This window comes from Salmo salar, chromosome 07 (genome assembly GCF_965601325.2).
Source record: "Salmo salar chromosome 07, fSalSal1, whole genome shotgun sequence".
NCBI classification, from domain to species: Eukaryota; Metazoa; Chordata; class Actinopteri; order Salmoniformes; family Salmonidae; genus Salmo; species Salmo salar.
Genome location: NC_138297.1, coordinates 54769508 through 54787260, shown reverse-complemented (window position 1 = coordinate 54787260; position 17753 = coordinate 54769508). Strand labels below are relative to the sequence as shown.

Here is a 17753-nt window from a genome sequence, read left to right as displayed (position 1 = left end):
AGACATGTGACTAAAAGAAATGGAATAATGATCAAAGGGCGGTTCAAAATCAAAAATAACAGTCAGCATCTGGTGTGGCCACCAGCAGCATTAAGTTCTGCAGTGCATCTCCTCCTCATGGACTGCACCAGATTTGCCAGTTCTTGCTGTGAGATGTTACCCCACTCTTCCACCAAGGCACCTGCAAGTTCCCGGACATTTCTGGGGGGAATGGCCCTAGCCCTCACCCTCCGATCCAACAGGTCCCAGACATGCTTAATGGGATTGAGATCCAGGCTCTTCGCTGGCCGTGGCAGAACACTGACATTCCTGTCTTGCAGGAAATCACGCACAGAACGAGCAGTATGGCTGGTGGCATTGTCATGCTGAAGGATCATGTCAGGATGAGCCTGCAGGAAGGGTACCACATGAGGGAGGAGGATGTCTTCCCTGTAACGCACAGAGTTGAGATTGCCTGCAATGACAACAAGCTCAGTCCGATGATGCTGTGACACACCGCCCCAGACCATGACGGACCCTCCACCTCCAAATCGATCCCGCTCCAGAGTACAAGCCTCGGTGTAACGCTCATTCCTTCGACGATAAACGCGAATCCGACCATCACCCCTGGTGATAGAAAACCGTGACTCATTATTGAAGAACACTTTTTGCCAGTCCTGTCTGGTCCAGCGACGGTGGGTTTGTGCCCATAGGCGACATTGTTGCCGGTGATGTCTGGTGAGGACCTGCCTTACAACAGGCCTATAAGCCCTCAGTCCAGCCTCTCTCAGTCTATTGTGGACAGTCTGAGCACTGATGGAGGGATTTTGCTTTCCTAGTGTAACTCGTGCAGTTGTTGTTGCCCCACAGGTGTGATGTTCGGATGTACCGATCCTGTGCAGGTGTTGTTACATGTGGTCTGCCACTGCGAGGACGATCAGCTGTCCGTCCTGTCTCCCTGTAGCGCTGTCTTAGGCGTCTCACAGTACGGACATCGCAATTTATTGCCCTGGCCACATCCTCATGCCTATTTGCAGCATGCCTAAGACACGTTCACGTAGATGAGCAGGGACCATGGGCATCTTTCTTTTGGTGTTTTTCAGAGTCAGTAGAAAGGCCTCTTTAGTGTCCTAAGTTTTCATAACTGTGACCTTAATTGCATATTGTCTGTAAGCTGTTAGTGTCTTAACGACCATTCCACAGGTGCATGTTCATTAATTGTTTATGGTTCATTGAACAAGCATGGGAAACAGTGTTTAAACCCTTTACAATGAAGATCTGTGAAGTTATTTGCATTTTTACAAATTATCTTTGAAAGTCAGGGTCCTGAAAAAGGGACGTTTCTTTTTTTGCTGAGTTTACATAAACTATAATACCCATTTTATCTGTCATTAATATGGTGGGATATCTGTTATGTCGTCCTCCCTGAATCCACTATAGAGGTTAAAACCAGTCCACTCCCTCACATCTGGCCAGTCCAGGGTATTTCAGGCAGTGAAACTGTTCAACTGGTAGCTGTGGGGAGTAAAACTGAGATTTACATAGACAGGGCTGGGTGGTTCTGCTTGTTCCAGAATAGAGCAGCACTGTCACCAGATGTTCACTCTGTTCCCAGAGGGTTGGAGGTAGAGAAGACTCTATGACTATCGTGAAGATGTGATACTTTTAATGTTATGTGGACAACTTTTCAAACAAATGTAGCTTAATGCAGGTGTGATCATCACATTGGTAAGAGTCCAAGATATAAATCAAATATTCAATAGTATTAGCTGTCTGTAAAAGTCTAGAAGTCAACTGGGTCAAAAACTGAACAAGGACTATGATCTACTACATGTTGCTAGACCTCACCTGTTAATCTGTGAAAATGTTCTTATTATCTTGTGTTAGGGAGGGAAAGTTATGCTTACATGGAGAAAATCGGACGTCTCTTAAACGAAAATGGATGGCCCTCCCTGAACGTTTGAAAATGAAACAAGTGATCCTCCCCTTTACCCAAAAGAATAATTAAAACATAAAGTGGATAGCAGGGAACATGCCTACCGTTTACCCTCATTTCTTGAACAGACCAGAGCTTTAGATATGCAGTTTTATAAAGTGGTCTTCGCCCTGTAAGCATCAGACCTCCATGGCAATGCAGGAATGTTGATAATGCACAGGGCTGAAGGCCAGAAGGTTGTGGACAAGAGTAGGGGTGGAAAGATCTCCTTTATAATAAAAGCATTGCATGGTATTTGCGGGTCAGAGAAAAAACTGCCTTTTAAAAAACATTCATGCAATTCTACATCATTTTACATATTAGCAGAATGATTTTTTAAAACCATACAAATGACCTAAATTACAGGCTATAAATGGACAGAGAGATATTCTTATGAGTGCATCTTATCATGTTTCTCTATGCCAAATCACATCTTGTTTGCAACAAAACTGTCCCTGTAATGCAAATAATTCAATCTTATATGTAATTAGAAATCTGAGCACGGTACATTCAAAAGTTAGCCTTTCCATTCCAGACTGAGTAGGCCTTCCGACACAGTAAAATGTAAGCTTTAACTGCTGGCTACTATTCTTCCATGGCTTAACTCAATGAAGGAAGGTTACAAGTGTTTCCCTAAAAGCTGTCTGAGTTTAAACATCTTCTAATGTACAGAATGTTAATAGTTTAATCAATTGATAGTGACAGAATTGGATTACTTCCCAAGCAGTCAATTTCTCAGCTTGTTTCTAGCATAAAGCATCGCTGACCAAAGAGCTGTCATAGATCACTTTATAGATGTTTTATTTTCATCAAAACTTAAACTAACAATTGGTAGGCCTGTGCTTTTTGCCATTTACTTTAATAAAAGGTAGGCATATGGAATACCCTCTCATGCCCCCTCAATTCCAGTCTGGGTCTTAACTTAATAGCTCTTCACTGACATGAGGTAGACAACACTCTTAGAAACAATATGCTATCTAGAACCTGTAAAGGGTTCTTCGGCTGTCCCCATAGGATAACCTTTTGAAGAACCCTTTTTGGTTCGAGGTAGAACCCTTTTGTAAACTCATTTCCACAGAAGGTTCTACATGAAACCAAAAAGGGTTATCCTATGGGTACAGCAGAATAACCCTTTTGGGAGAAATAAATTCTAAGATTGTAGGCTATTTTAAAGTGTGCATGGTGGGTTGAGGAATTGACTGACAAATCTATGGATATTGCAGCCTGTAGCCTAATTTCGCTGGTCAAACGGATAGCTCTACCTCTTATTTATTAAATAGGAAGAAATAGGCATCAACACAAAGCCCTCTTGTTGTTAGTGAAGACTTACTAAAATGAAGACATTGAAATGAATTACGCCTACTTGAATTTGCCCTACTTTCAGCACCATGAGCTGTCTGACTAATTGTGCCGCGGCTGCTGCTTCAAGTTTCAGCACAATGTAAATGTCTTGAATGTGGACTATTGTGAGGTCAATAACTCTTATGAATAGCCTACATCATGGGCAAGAAACATGTTTTTTAATAAAATCAAAGTTAACTTCCAGTCCTCCTTCTCATCTTTGCGCTGTCTTTCTCAAACTGAACAGAACATAGGCTATAGGCTAGTCTGCACGCAATATAATATTTTACTGGGTGACTTTCACTTTTACTTATTTCTTTTTTGACCCGCCTGGTCAGAGGCAGTAGGATGACAAGAGATGTTCTTTTGATAAGTGTGTGAATTGGAGTACTTTTTGTGTCAGGGAAAATGACATTATTTTCTTTAGGAATGTAGTGAAGTAAGTTGCCATAAATATAAATAGTAAAGTAAAGTACAGATACCAAAAAAACTGAAGTAGTACTTTAAAGTATTTTTACTTAAGTACTTTATACCACTGACCAGGCTTTCAGAAGAACCCTTTGACTCTCCTCCTGAACTGTAACCATAGGCCTACACAGCACAGCCATTGGTGAGGCAGCACACAGAAACGTTTTTGATCAGCAAGCGTAGAGAAGGCCGGGGCTCAGGTTTGAAATATCCATTGCGATGTGTAGTGCAGCCTAGTTTTATTTACACCATCCTAACAGCTATCATAGAAATATAACTTGCGTGGTGCTTCTCTGACAATACACTTCGTAGCCTGTAGCCTCTAGGCTAGGGATCATTTGATTGAGACCACACTAAATAGCCTATAGGCGCACTTGATTATGAGGGGTGGCATCGGACACACATCTATATACTGTATAGCATAATAAGCAACTAATTTTAAAACACTGAGAAATACACACATTTCATGAAATGCAAATTACATGACCCTCCCCTGGACTAAATTGAAAAACGAAATACTAAATCATCCCCTTGAGTTAAATTGAAAAAGCATGAACCCATTTTCCACCAGGTACCCATTCGGTACATTTCGATCCATCCCTTACTATGAACTACTGGTTGATCACAACGCAGTTAGAACATAAATAACTACGCAATGACATTTAGGTCTGATAGTTTTAAAATAAACTGTGAATCAGGCTTTATTAATATATGTCTATACCATTCAACATTTACCACTAAAATCTAATTATTCAAAGAGACAACGAAAATATTTGTTCCAAAGGGAAATCTTTATTTTCATCAGTATATCAAAGCAAACATTCCTACAGTATCTAATAGTAATAAAACTGAACACATCACATCTAACACTGATACAACCTCAGTCTACAGAGAGGATTGATACATGAACTCAAGCAAAGCCCTCTGTTAGTTTACATGTCAGTGATCAATAAGACAGAGAACATCTGATCTCAGAACAGAGTCAAAGCAGAGGAACCAGCAGCCTCTCTCCACAGGGGTGTGTGACTGAGGGGTCCTACCCAGAACAGTCAGCCCTCCTCAAGGTCTTGGTGACTGGAGTCTGGGATTTCTGCTGGGCTTCACAGGTCACCTCTCCTGCCTTGGTCCACTCCTGGGCAGTGAGAGTCAGGGTGCTGCTCCAGCTGTATAGGCCATCCTTCTCCAGAACCCCAGGATTGGCCTCCTGCTTCTGGCTGGTCCCGTCCACTTTCCAGCTCAAGGTCCAGTCTGAGGGGAAGCCCTTGTTGGCCAGACACGTCAGTGTGGCTGTTGTTGTACTGGACAGTTCCTCACTAGAGGGGGGCAGGACGGTGAGGGTGGGGGCACTGTTACCTGGAACAAACAGAACACATCAACTAAGTAACTACATCAAGTACAGCTACAGTAAGAGATTATCTTCAGCAAAGTACACATCAAAATAAAGTGAAGTGGAAATGCCCTCGAAAATTGAATGTAGAAGTTAGATTGTTTAAAAGATGTGTAGAAAACACTAAAGTAATATGATACAGCAGATTTATGAACCAAACAAGTATAAAGTGGTAAAATAACTAGAGTTACTAGTCATATGGTGTCAGTTATACATGTTATACAGATATTGTTTAGGAATGGATCTGATCAGAATAACCTAGTCATATTCATAGTATTTTCATCACATATCAACCATGTTGGATTATGAAGTCAGTTACAACCAAAACTGAGACCCTTTGTCTTCACACTAACAGTGAAGTCTACCATGAATACAATGCAACAATGATGAATACTATATGCAATACTATTAAGTAGTTATTTACCAGAATTAAGTTATAGTCTGCAAGTATACAAATCAGATATACAAATAAACCTACAATTTATCATTTTGATTCAATACATTTTAAATAAGGCTCAGTCAAAAGCTAAATTTACCAAAGATATTTGAGATTGAAAGATCTGAAATCACACGCAAACAGTAATACACAATGAACAACTATATTCAATATTATTAAATAGTTATCATAACAAAATAATACTCTGCAATCAACCAAGCCACACATTTAAATGAACACCTACATGTGAACATTTTGGTTAAACAACATTTCATTTGAAAGAAGGCTTAGTCAAAAGTAATAGAAAAAAACGCTATTTTTTAGAAAGTAAAAAATGTAAAATCACGATATTTTCATAGAGACAGAGTTTAAGAAAGTAAAATACCCCCCAAATTATCAGAAAGACATATCAAAGAGCGTGTTACTTACTTCCAACATCAAGTCTGGTGCCGCTACCAAAAGTGCACCACAGTGATACAATCACTATTACTGCTGGTACAAAAACCTCCTGACCATTGGGGAAGCTGAATTTCTTTAGACTGTGGTTCAAATCATTAACTATGCTATGTTATGAATACTTGCCAAAGATTATTTTATTTTGTTCACTTGAAATAAAGTGTTTTTTGTTTTTTTTCCCCAATGTTTTTGCAAAACTTTCTGTTTACTCTACATTTCCTACAAGGTGCAGTATGTTTTATTCATACAACTAATCTAAAATGTAAACTAATCACTCTCATAGTTGAAGGTCAGGTCAAATTTCATTAGATGTAGTAACATACTTATTTATAATATTAATATTCTAACTGGCCATAGTTTGTGTAGGCCTTATGTATTTTTTCCCAAAATCAAATCAATGTCAACTCATCCACCCTCATGTTAAATCATTCCTTAAGTGATAACACCCATAGGTCCAGATTGCATTAGTATTCCTCCTATTTCGCTGTAGTTCATATGTAAACATTGCCTTTACATGTCACATAATACGTTGAATGGACTCTGTGCAACAACAGTGTCTCACATCATTTCAGAACAAAAACCCCAGTCTCTGTAAGATCCCTCTGTCAGGTAATGAATTTCAAGCAATTATTCAACCATATTTATTGAGATGGATTAACAAAGTTATAAGCCCCTAAAACAATGTGAGTTTCTGTCAAGAGCAAGACCTCTGTCTTGCTAGAACCTTCCAGCACCTTGCCAGACTCTAATTTAGCCCAGTTAAACCTAGTTTACCAATCAGAGCCATGATTGCCTGGACAATCAGCCCCAACCTTTAAAATGCTGCTGCTCACACAAACCTCTTCAACAGGTCTCCTACACGGAGGCGGTGGAAATAGTTGTAGGAGTTGAGCTGAGGAAGCTATGGCAGTGGATGCCCCAGAGCCTGAGAATGTCATTGAGGGATCCTGATACACTGATCCTGAAGAAGGTGGATTTTGACGCGTTTATTGTGCAGGTGATAAATTGTACTGCCCAAACAAACAAGAAATCCAAGAAACTGGACATAATTGTATCTGCAGCTGAAAGGTTTTTGGGTCTTCTGGAATTAACAGCCGAAGCATTGCAGGGAACACTGTCTGAAGATGTTTCTCCCTGCCTGCCCCCTGAGACTGTGTAGGGAGGGACCTGATTAGACATGTGACTTTGACCTATGGAGTACATAGATATTTGTTGATTTTGTTTTAGGAACATTTTTCATCCCTCTCCCTTTTTTCAACATAAATTAAGTGCAGTAATACACCTTTTTTTGTAGTCTGAAAATAAACTAAAATAATAATAAAAATTACTACAGTTTCCTAGTAGGACCAAAAAAAGTAAATTTGCATAGAGAGGACACTTTGCATTAGCAGCACATGCTTCAGTGGTCTGGTAGTGTTTATAGCCCTGTGAGTTTAACACTTCATGACTGAGAGCTGTCCTTCATGACAACAGAACCCACAACAACCATGACTTTTATCACCATATTCATCTGGACACTTGCTTTCTGCCTCCAAGGTTAGAATTTTTTGAATGAATTGAATGTACACTATCAACATGTATATCAATGTTACTATTTCTTTCAAAATTATTGATTACTAAATGTAATACTTCACTCATATAAATGTTTTTATTCTCTGTTTCAGAATCCAGAGGACAGTACACTGTGACTCAAATTCCTACAGTGAAAGCTGTTCTCCCAGGACAGACAGTCTCTCTGAACTGTAAAACCAGCAGTAATGTGTATTCTAATAATCTCTTAGCCTGGTACCAGCAGAAACCTGGAGGAGCTCCTAAACTCCTTATTTACCTTGCTACAACACTTCAGTCTGGGACTCCATCTAGATTCAGTGGCAGTGGATCTAGGAGTGATTTCACTCTGACCATCAGTGGAGTCCAGGCTGAAGATGCAGGAGATTACTACTGTCAGAGTTTACACTGCCCTAGTAGCTGTGTGTTCACACAGTGATACAGAGCCGTACAAAAACCTCCCTCAGTCAGACTGCACAGTGACTGTACTGCTACAGCTGGGACCTACTGCAGGTGCTGAGAGGAGGAGATGATCCAGTACAATGACAGTGTGTAGTAGAGCTGAACAACAATAGAGTCAAACTAGAACTATTTCTAGAAGACCTTAGATCATAACTGATCACTAAATGTTATTCCTGACCATTAACTACATGTTGACTCTGTTGAGTAACTCAAGGAAAACCATCAACCAATCTGGATAGAGATGATGTGCAATGATCCAAACCCCTAAAGATGACCTGTATTTTGAATAGCTAGAATTTAATCAACATGATTCAAACACATACAATAAAGCCCCCAAACATTACCCATACATTCTCCCTCACACCACTGTGTGTCACGTCCTGACCAGTATAAGGGTTATTTGTTATTGTAGTTTGGTCAGGACGTGGCAGAGGCTATTTGTTTTATGTGGTTCGGGGTGGTGTTTTTGTAGAAGAGTATTTGATTTATGTATTCCGGGGTTTTTGGGCACTGTTCCTTGTTAACGTATTTCTATGTTTAGTCTAGTTAGTTGTATTGCTATGTTTAGGTTAATGGGGGGTTGGACTCTCAATTGGAGGCAGGTGCTTTCTCGTTGCCTCTGATTGAGAGTCCTATATATGGGTATGTGTTTGGTTTAGTGTTTGTGGGAGATTGTTTCTTGTTTTGCTGAGTGTGAGCCTGACAAGACTGTTTTGTTGTTCGTGAGTTCGTTTTGTTGTTTTTGGTGTTCTTGTTATTTAAATAAATATACAAGATGAGCATCCACATTCCTGCTGCGTTTTGGTCCTCCATTCCAGACGACAACCGTGACACTGTGGTAGTTCCAGAGAGCAACAGGTGAAGCAGGAGACTGGACACGTCAGAGCTCTGGAGATCTCCCCTTTAGATCAGTCAGTTAGCAGCACTACAGTCCACACACAGACTGCAGTTACTGATCCTGACCACTGGAGGGAGACATAAAGCAGATACTCTCTGGTATAATAACACAGAAATAACAATATGCTCCATTTGTAGATGTCTATAATCAATACATCAGTCCCCATTCAGCACTTATATCAGAAACCATGTTAGTCATTACATAGCTATCAGGTTTCTACATCACATCAGTTTGACTTTCCAGGAAGACTATTTACATATTTTATTTATTTATATAACCTTTATTTAACTAGGCAAGTCAGTTAAGAACATATTCTTATTTACAATGACGGCCTACCCCGGCCAAACGCTGACGACACTGGGTCAATTGTGAGCCCCCATATATATGACACTTTGCATTAGCAGCACATGCTTCAGTACTCTGGGAATGTTTATAGCCCTGTGAGTTTAACACTTCATGACTGAGAGCTGTCCTTCATGACAACAGAACCCACAACAACCATGACTTTTATCACCGTCTTCATCTGTATATTTGCCCTGTGTCTCCAAGGTAATATATTTGACAGAAAATGACACAAACCATTGCAATATTAGGCTATATAACCTTATTACACTTTAAGATAATAATCTATATGTACAAATGAATGAACAATTTAATGCTAATTCAACATGCCATCTATGTTTCGGAGTCCAGGTCATTGTGACTCAGACTCCTGCAGTGAAAACTGTTTCAGTGGGTCACTCATTCATTTTCAGCTGTAAGACCAGCAGTGCTGTATACAGTGACATCTATGGACAGGGGATGGCCTGTTATCAACAGAAACCTGGAGGAGCTCCTAAACTCCTTATTGGGGCTGTTATTGGGGCCATCCTTATTGGGGCCATTCTGGGATTCCATCTAGATTCAGTGGCAGTGGATCTGGGAGTGACTTCACTCTGACCATCAGTGGAGTCCAGGCTGAAGATGCAGGAGATTACTACTGTCAGAGTTTACACTACACCAACAGTGTCTGGGTGTTCACACAGTGATACAGAGTCGTACAAAAACCTCCCTCAGTCAGACACCACTATGGTAGTTCCAGAGAGCAGCTGGCTCTGGAGATCTCCCCTTTACATCAGTTGGGCTACCGAGTGGCGCAGCGGTCAAGGGCACTGCATTTCAATGCTAGAGGTGTCACTACAGACGCTGGTTCGATCCCGGGATGAATCACAACCGGCCGTGATCGGGAGTCTCATAGGGCGACGCACGATTGGCCCAGCGTCATCCGGGGTAGGCCGTCACCGTAAAAAATTATTTGTTCTTAACTGACTTGCCTACGTAGTTAAATATTAAATATATTTTATATATATTTTTAAATGAAGTCAGTCAGCAGCATTTAAGTCTTTGAATGCCAAGTTAACAAACAGATCACTGACCATTTCGTATCCCACCGTACCTTCTCCGCTGTGCAATCCAGTTTCCGAGCTGGTCACGAGTGCACCTCAGCCACGCTCAAGGTACTAAACGACATCATAACCGCCATCGATAAAATACAGTACTGTGCAGCCGTCTTCATCGACCTGGCCAAGGCTTTCGACTTTGTCAATCAGCGTATTCTTATCGGCAGACTCAACAGCCTTGGTTTCTGAAATGACTGCCTCTCCTGGTTCACCAACTACTTCTCAAATAGAGTTCAGTGTGTCAAATCGGAGGGCCTGTTGACCGGACCTCTGGCAGTCTCTATGGGGGTACCACAGGGTTCAATTCTCTGGCCGACTCTTTTCTCTGTATATATCAATGATGGCGCTCTTGCGAGGGTGATTCCTTAATCCACCTCTACGCAGACGACACCATTCTGTATACATCTGGCCCTTCTTTGGACACTGTGTTAACAAATCTCCAAACAACCTTCTATGCCATACAACAGTCCTTCCGTGGCCTCCAACTGCTCTTAAACGCTAGTAAAACTAAATGCATGCTATTCAACCGATCGCTGCCCGCACCCGCCCGCCCGACTAGCATCACTACTCTGGACGGTTCTGACTTAGAATATGTGGACAACTACAAATACCTAGGTGCCTGGCTGGACTGTAAACTCTCCTTCCAGACTCATATTAAACTTCTCCAATCCAAAATTAAATCCAGAATCGGCTTCCTATTTCGCAACAAAGCCTCCTTCACTCACGCTGCCAAACATACCCTCGTAAAACTGACTATCCTACCGATCCTCGACTTAAGCAATGTCATTTACGAAATAGCCTCCAACACTCTGCTAAGCAAACTGGATGCAGTCAATCACAGTGCCATCCGTTTTGTCTCCAAAGCCCCATATACCACCCACCACTGTGACCTGTATGCTCTCCTCGGCTGGCCCTCGCTACATCTGCGTCGCCAGACTCACTGGCTCCAGGTAATCTACAAGTCTTTGCTAGGTAAAGCTCCGCCTTATCTCAGCTCACTGGTCACCATAGCAACACCCACCCGTAGCACGTGCTCCAGCAGGTATATCTAACTGGTCATCCCCAAAGCCAACACCTCCTTTGGCCACCTTTCCTTCCAGTTCTCTGCTGCCAATGACTGGAACGAATTGCAAAAATCTCTGTAGCTGGGGTCTTATATCTCCCTCTCTAACTTTAAGCATCAGCTGTCTGAGCAGCTTACCGTTCACTGTGCACAGCCAATCTGTAAATAGCACCTCATCTCCATATTAATACTTTCCCTCTTGCTCTTTTGCACCCCAGTATCTGTACTTGCACATCATCATCTGTACATCTATCACTCCAGTATTAACGCAAAATTGTAATTATTTTTGCCTCTCGGGCCTATTTATTGCCTACCTCCCTACTCTTCTACATTTGCACACACTGTACATAGATTTTTCCATTTTTCTTTTCTTTTGTGTTATTGACTGTACGTTTGTTTATGTGTAACTCTGTGTTGTTGTTTTTGTCGCACTGCTTTGCTTCATCTTGGCCAGGTCGCAGTTGTAAACTTGTTCTCAACTAGCCTACCTGGTTAAATAAAGGTGAAATAAATAGAGAAATTGATCGGAGAAACCTGCATGATGTAAGTGTCTATCTCATTACACTTTTTTACATTTGATCTCTTTCCTGTAGGCAACAGAAAAGCCACATACTCTTTCTACCGTGTCCTATATCCGCTACAGGATTTATGTCAGATGATTATTTTCGACGGAACGTTGGTGGAACGCCGCAGCAATGTGTCTCTCCAACAGCTCCCTGGAGAGGCGCACTGGGAATGGACAAGCAAAATGTTTTGCGCCCCTGCCTTTGTCATAGTAGGCATTGCTTATCATAGGGCTGCATCAGCACTCACCTAAAAAGCCCATATGCCACTGGTTGAGAGAAATTATCATTGTTTTTGGCCAGAATTATGCAAGGTTTTATGTGTTGCTGTATGTGTGTATTGGTCAGTTTAGCTCAGAAAATATCGCCCTCGTCAATCTAACACCATAGGCGGCTGCCTAATCCTGCCTAATGAGAGGGCTAGCCGTGCCAATGATCACTGCAAGGTGGAAACTGACTGGTATTCCTCTTTTCCATGGATATCAATATGTTACCGTAGCATATTACCATAACACTAATAAACAGATAAAGTGATATATGTTCAGAAGTTACATGATATATGACTTTTAAAAAACAATCTCCATTATTCATTATAGTTTTGTCTTGCTAAAAAACAACTAATAACCAATAATAGCATTGTATTTATGCCCTTTTTATTCACGTAATTGAACATTACTTGAAAGTTACAATCGCTTCAGGCTCCCAAGCCCTCAAAAAGTCCACAAATGGACCTTACAACCAACTGTGGAAATTCAGTGGATGTGATCATCAACAGCAGCATATGAACTTTTTTCATGAGTATGTTACGGACTGTTAGCTCTGTGAATGAGACCTGACGCTGGATTCAACATGAGACACATGTAAACTACTTGTACATAAACTATCATCATAAAGTAGAATAGCCATTTTATCTGTCATTAATTACATGGTGGCATATCTGTTATGTCTCCCTTCCTGCATCCACCATAGAGGTTAAAACCAGTACACTCCCTCACATCTGGCCCAGTCCAGGGTATTTCAGACAGTGAAACTGTTCAACTTCTAGAATGGTAGCTGTGGGACTGAAACTGAGATTTACATAGAAAGGGCTGGGTGGTTCTGCTTGTCCCAGATTAGAGCAGCACTGTCACCAGATGTTCACTCTGTTCCCAGGGGGTTGGAGGTATAGAAGACCCTTTGACTATCTTGAAGATGTGATACCGTTGAAATGATGTAGATCTTGTAAAACAAACGTTGCTTAATGTAGGTGTGATCACATCGGTGAGAGTCCAAGATATCGATCAAATGTTCAATAACATTAGCTTACTGTCTTTATGAGTCTATAAATCAAGCATGGTCAAACATTTTTCAAAAGATATGAATCAAAATAACCATCACCTACTACATGTGGCTAGACCTGTCCTGTTACACTTTAAACATTATAGTATCTAGACCTCTCTTGTTAATCTGTTAACATTGTAGTATCTAGACCTCTCCTGTTAATCTGTCAACATTGCAGTATCTAGACCTCTCCTGTTAAATGTGCAACAAGGGGAAAAGAACTCTGGACCACATATACTCCACACACACAGACACATACAAAGCTCTCCCTCGCCCTCCATTTGGCAAATCTGACCATAATTTTATCCTCCTAATTCCTGTTTACGTGCTAAAATTAAAGCAGGAAGCACCAGTGACTAGATCAATAAAAAAGTGGTCAGATGAAGCAGATTCTAAGCTACAGGACTGTTTGCTGGCACAGACTGGAATATGTTCTGGGATTCCTCCGATGACATTGAGGAGTACACCACTTCAGTCATTGGCTTCATCGATAAGTGCATCGATGACGTTGTCCCCACAGTGACCATACGTACATACCCCTACCAGAAGCCATGGATTACAGGCAGCATCCGCACTGAGCTAAAGGCTAGAGCTGCCGCTTTCAAGGAGCAGGACTCTAACCCGGAAGCTTATAAGAAATCCCGCTATGCCATCCGACGAACCATCAAACAGGCAAAGCGTCAATACAGGACTAAGATCGAATCGTACTACACTGGCTCTGACGCTAGTCAGATGTGGCAGGACTTGCAAACCATTACAGACTACAAACGGAAGCACAGCCGAGAGCTGCACAGTGACACGAGCCTATCAGATGAGCTAAATACCTTCTATGCTCGCTACGAGGCAAATAACATTGAAACATGCATGAGAGCACCAACTGTCATGGAAAGCTGTGTGATCATGCTCTCTGCAGCCGATGTGAGTAAGACCTTTAAACAGGTCAACATTTTTAAGGCCGCAGGGCCAGATGGATTACCAGGACGTGTGCTGCGAGCATGCGTTGACCAACTGGCAAGTATCTTCACTGACACTTTCAACCTCTTCCTGTCTGAGTCTGTAATACCAACATGTTTCAAGCAGACCACCATAGTGCCTGTGCCCAAGAACACTAAGGTAACCTGCCTTAAATGACTACCAACTCGTAGCACTCACGTCTGTAGCCATGAAGTGCTTTGAAAGGCTGGTCATGGCTCACATCTACACCATCATCCCAGCAACCCTAGACCCACTCCAATTTGCATACCGCCCCAACAGATCCACAGATGGTGCAATCTCTATTGCACTCCACACTGCCCTTTCCCACCTGGACAAAAGGAACACCTATGTGAGAATGCTATTCATTGGCTACAGCTCATCTTTCGACACCATAGTGCCCTCAAAACTCATCAATATGCTAAGGACCATGGGACTAAACACCTCCCTCTGCAACTGGATCCTGGACTTCCTGACGGGCAGCCCCCAGGTGGTAGGGGTAGGAAACAACACATCTGCCACGCTAATTCTCAACACGGGACCCCTCAGGGGTGCGTGCTCAGTCCCCTCCTGTACTCCCTGTTCACCCATGACTGCATGGCCAAGCATGACTCCAACACCATAAATTAAGATTGCCAACGACACAACAGTGGTAGGCCTGATCACCGACAATGACGAGACAGCCAATAGGGAGAAGGTCTGTATCGGTTGCCCCCTGTGACTCTGTATCGGTTCCCCCCTGTATATAGTTTCGCTATTGTTATTTTACTGCTGCTCTTTAATTACTTGTTACTTTTATCTCTTATTCTTATCCGTATTTTTTAAAGCTGTGTTGTTGGTTAGGGCTCTCGTAAGTAAGCATTTCTCTGTAAGGTCTACATCTGTTGTATTCGGCGCATGTGACTAGTAACATTTGATTTGATTTGCTGGTTGAAGATGATGTGGTTTCAAGTGAGAACATAAATAACTAAGCAATGACATTTAGGTCTGATAGTTTTCAAAGAAACTGTGAATCTTTATTTTTATCTATTTATCAAAGCATTAAAGCAAACATTCCTACAGTATCTAATAGTAATAAAACAGAACACATCACATCTAACACTGATACAACCTCAGTCTACAGAGAGGATTGATACATGAACTCAAGCAAAGCCCTCTGTTAGTTTACATGTCAGTGATCAATAAGACAGAGAACATCTGATCTCAGAACAGAGTCAAAGCAGAGGAACCAGCAGCCTCTCTCCACAGGGGTGAGTGACTGAGGGGTCCTACCCAGAACAGTCAGCCCTCCTCAAGGTCTTGGTGACTGGAGTCTGGGATTTCTGCTGGGCTTCACAGGTCACCTCTCCTGCCTTGGTCCACTCCTGGCCAGTGAGAGTCAGAATGCTGCTCCAGCTGTATAGACCATCCTTCTCCTGGACCTCGGTACTGTCCTCCTGCTTCTGGCTGGTCCCGTCCACTTTCCAGCTCAAGGTCCAGTCTGAGGGGAAGCCCTTGTTGGCCAGACACGTCAGTGTGGCTGTTGTTGTACTGGACAGTTCCTCACTAGAAGGGGGCAGGACGGTGAGGGTGGGGGCACTGTTACCTGGAACAAACAGAACACATCAACTAAGTAACTACATCAAGTACAGCTACAGTAAGAGATTATCTTCAGCAAAGTACACATCAAAATAAAGTGAATTGGAAATGCCCTCTAAATAGGAATGTAGAAGTTAGATTGTTTAAAAGATGTGGAGAAAACACTAAAGTAATATGATACAGCAGATTTATGAACCAAACAAGTATAAAGTGGTTAAATAACTAGTTACTAGTCATATGGTGTCAGTTATACATGTTATACAGATATTGTTTAGGAATGGATCTGATCAGAATAACCTAGTCATATTCATAGTATTTTCATCACATATCACCCATGTTGGATTATGAAGTCAGTTACAACCATAATTGAGAACCTTTGTCTTCACACTAACAGTGAAGTCTACCATGAATACAATGCAACAATGAGGAATACTATATACAATACTATTAGTTATCATACCAGAATTAGGAGTGATATTCTGCAATTATACAAATCAGATATTCAAATAAACCTACAATTTATCATTTTGATTCAATAAATATTTATTTGAAAGAAGGCTCAGTCAAAATCTAAATTTAACCAAATATATTTGAGTTAAAGATAATAAAAATATAAATATAAAATCTCACACAAACAGTAATACACAATGCAACAACTATATTCCATATTATTAAATAGTTATCATACTAGAACTAGCCTCTGCAATCCATCAAACCACACATTTAACTAAACACCTACATTTGAACATGTTAATTAAATAACATTTCATTTGAAAGAAGGCTTAGTCAAAAGTAATAGAAAAAAAATGTAGGTAGTAAAATATGTAAAATCGCAATATTTTCATGGAGACGGAGTTTCACAAAGTAAAATACCCCAAAACATAATCTGAAAGAAATATCAAAGAGCTTGTTACTTACTTCCAACATCAAGTCTGGTGCCGCTACCAAAAGTGTACCACAGTGATACAATCCCTATTACTGCTGGTACAAAAACCTCCTGCATGTTTGGCAAGCTTAATTTCTTTAGACTGTGGTTCAAATAATGAACTCCGCTATAGTATGAATACATTTCAGAAATGATTTAATCAACTGAATTAGAAATAAAGTGTTTTTCATTTTGATTTCCTTAACATTGACCAAACCTGACTTTTTCTTGTACATTTCCTACTACTGTAGGTGCAGTATGTTAATTCATACAACTAATCTAAAATGTAGGCTAATGACTTTCATAGTTTAAAGGCAGGTCAAATTTAATTAGATGTAATAACATTCATATTCAAATTGGCGATAGTATGTGTAGGCCTTGTGTATTTTGTTCAATTCATTTAAAAAAGTGACTTTGAGAAATCCTCAATATCAAGGCAAAATGTATAGAGATATTGAAACACGACATCAAAAGATTAATAAAATAGTTAATTTTGTTCTTTACTTACTTCCAACATCAAGTCTGGTGCCACTACCAAAAGTCCTCCACAGTGATACAATCACTATTACTGCTGGTACAAAAACCTCCTGAAGATTGGGGAAGCTGAATTTCTTTAGACTGTGGTTCAAAAAATTAACTCCACTATGGTATGAATACTTTACAGAAATGATTTAATCTACTCAATTTGAAATAATGTTTTTCATTTAGTTTTCCTTAACATTGAACAGAAACCTAGTTTACTACGTTTCTTACAAGGCGCAGTATGTTTATTCATACACCCAATCTAAGATATAGGCTAATCACTTTAATCTTTAGAAAATATAGGTCAAATTTGATTAGATGTAATAACATGTATATTAAAATTGGCCATAGTACGTGAAAGGCCTTGTGTATTTTAAAAAATATCATAAAAAACTTTTTTTTTTTTTTTTATCCTCAATAT

The 17753-nt window shown here is 40.7% G+C and overlaps 1 pseudogene and 1 gene segment (V, D, J or C); both read right to left on the bottom strand.

Annotated features, from left to right (window-relative positions):
- Positions 1-4535: 4535 nt before the first annotated feature.
- Positions 4536-9847, bottom strand: LOC145879945 (Ig kappa-b4 chain C region pseudogene; annotated as a pseudogene). The gene is made up of 3 exons (XR_014392823.1): positions 9774-9847; positions 6016-6125; positions 4536-5116 (listed from the first exon to the last, which is right to left on the bottom strand). The product of XR_014392823.1 is annotated as an Ig kappa-b4 chain C region pseudogene (transcript).
- A 5446-nt stretch (positions 9848-15293) lies between these two features.
- LOC145880046 (Ig kappa-b4 chain C region-like) lies at positions 15294-17287 on the bottom strand. The segment is given in 2 exon segments: positions 15294-15892; positions 16804-17287. Coding segments are annotated over 2 exon segments (468 nt in total).
- Between the last annotated feature and the right edge of the window lie 466 nt (positions 17288-17753).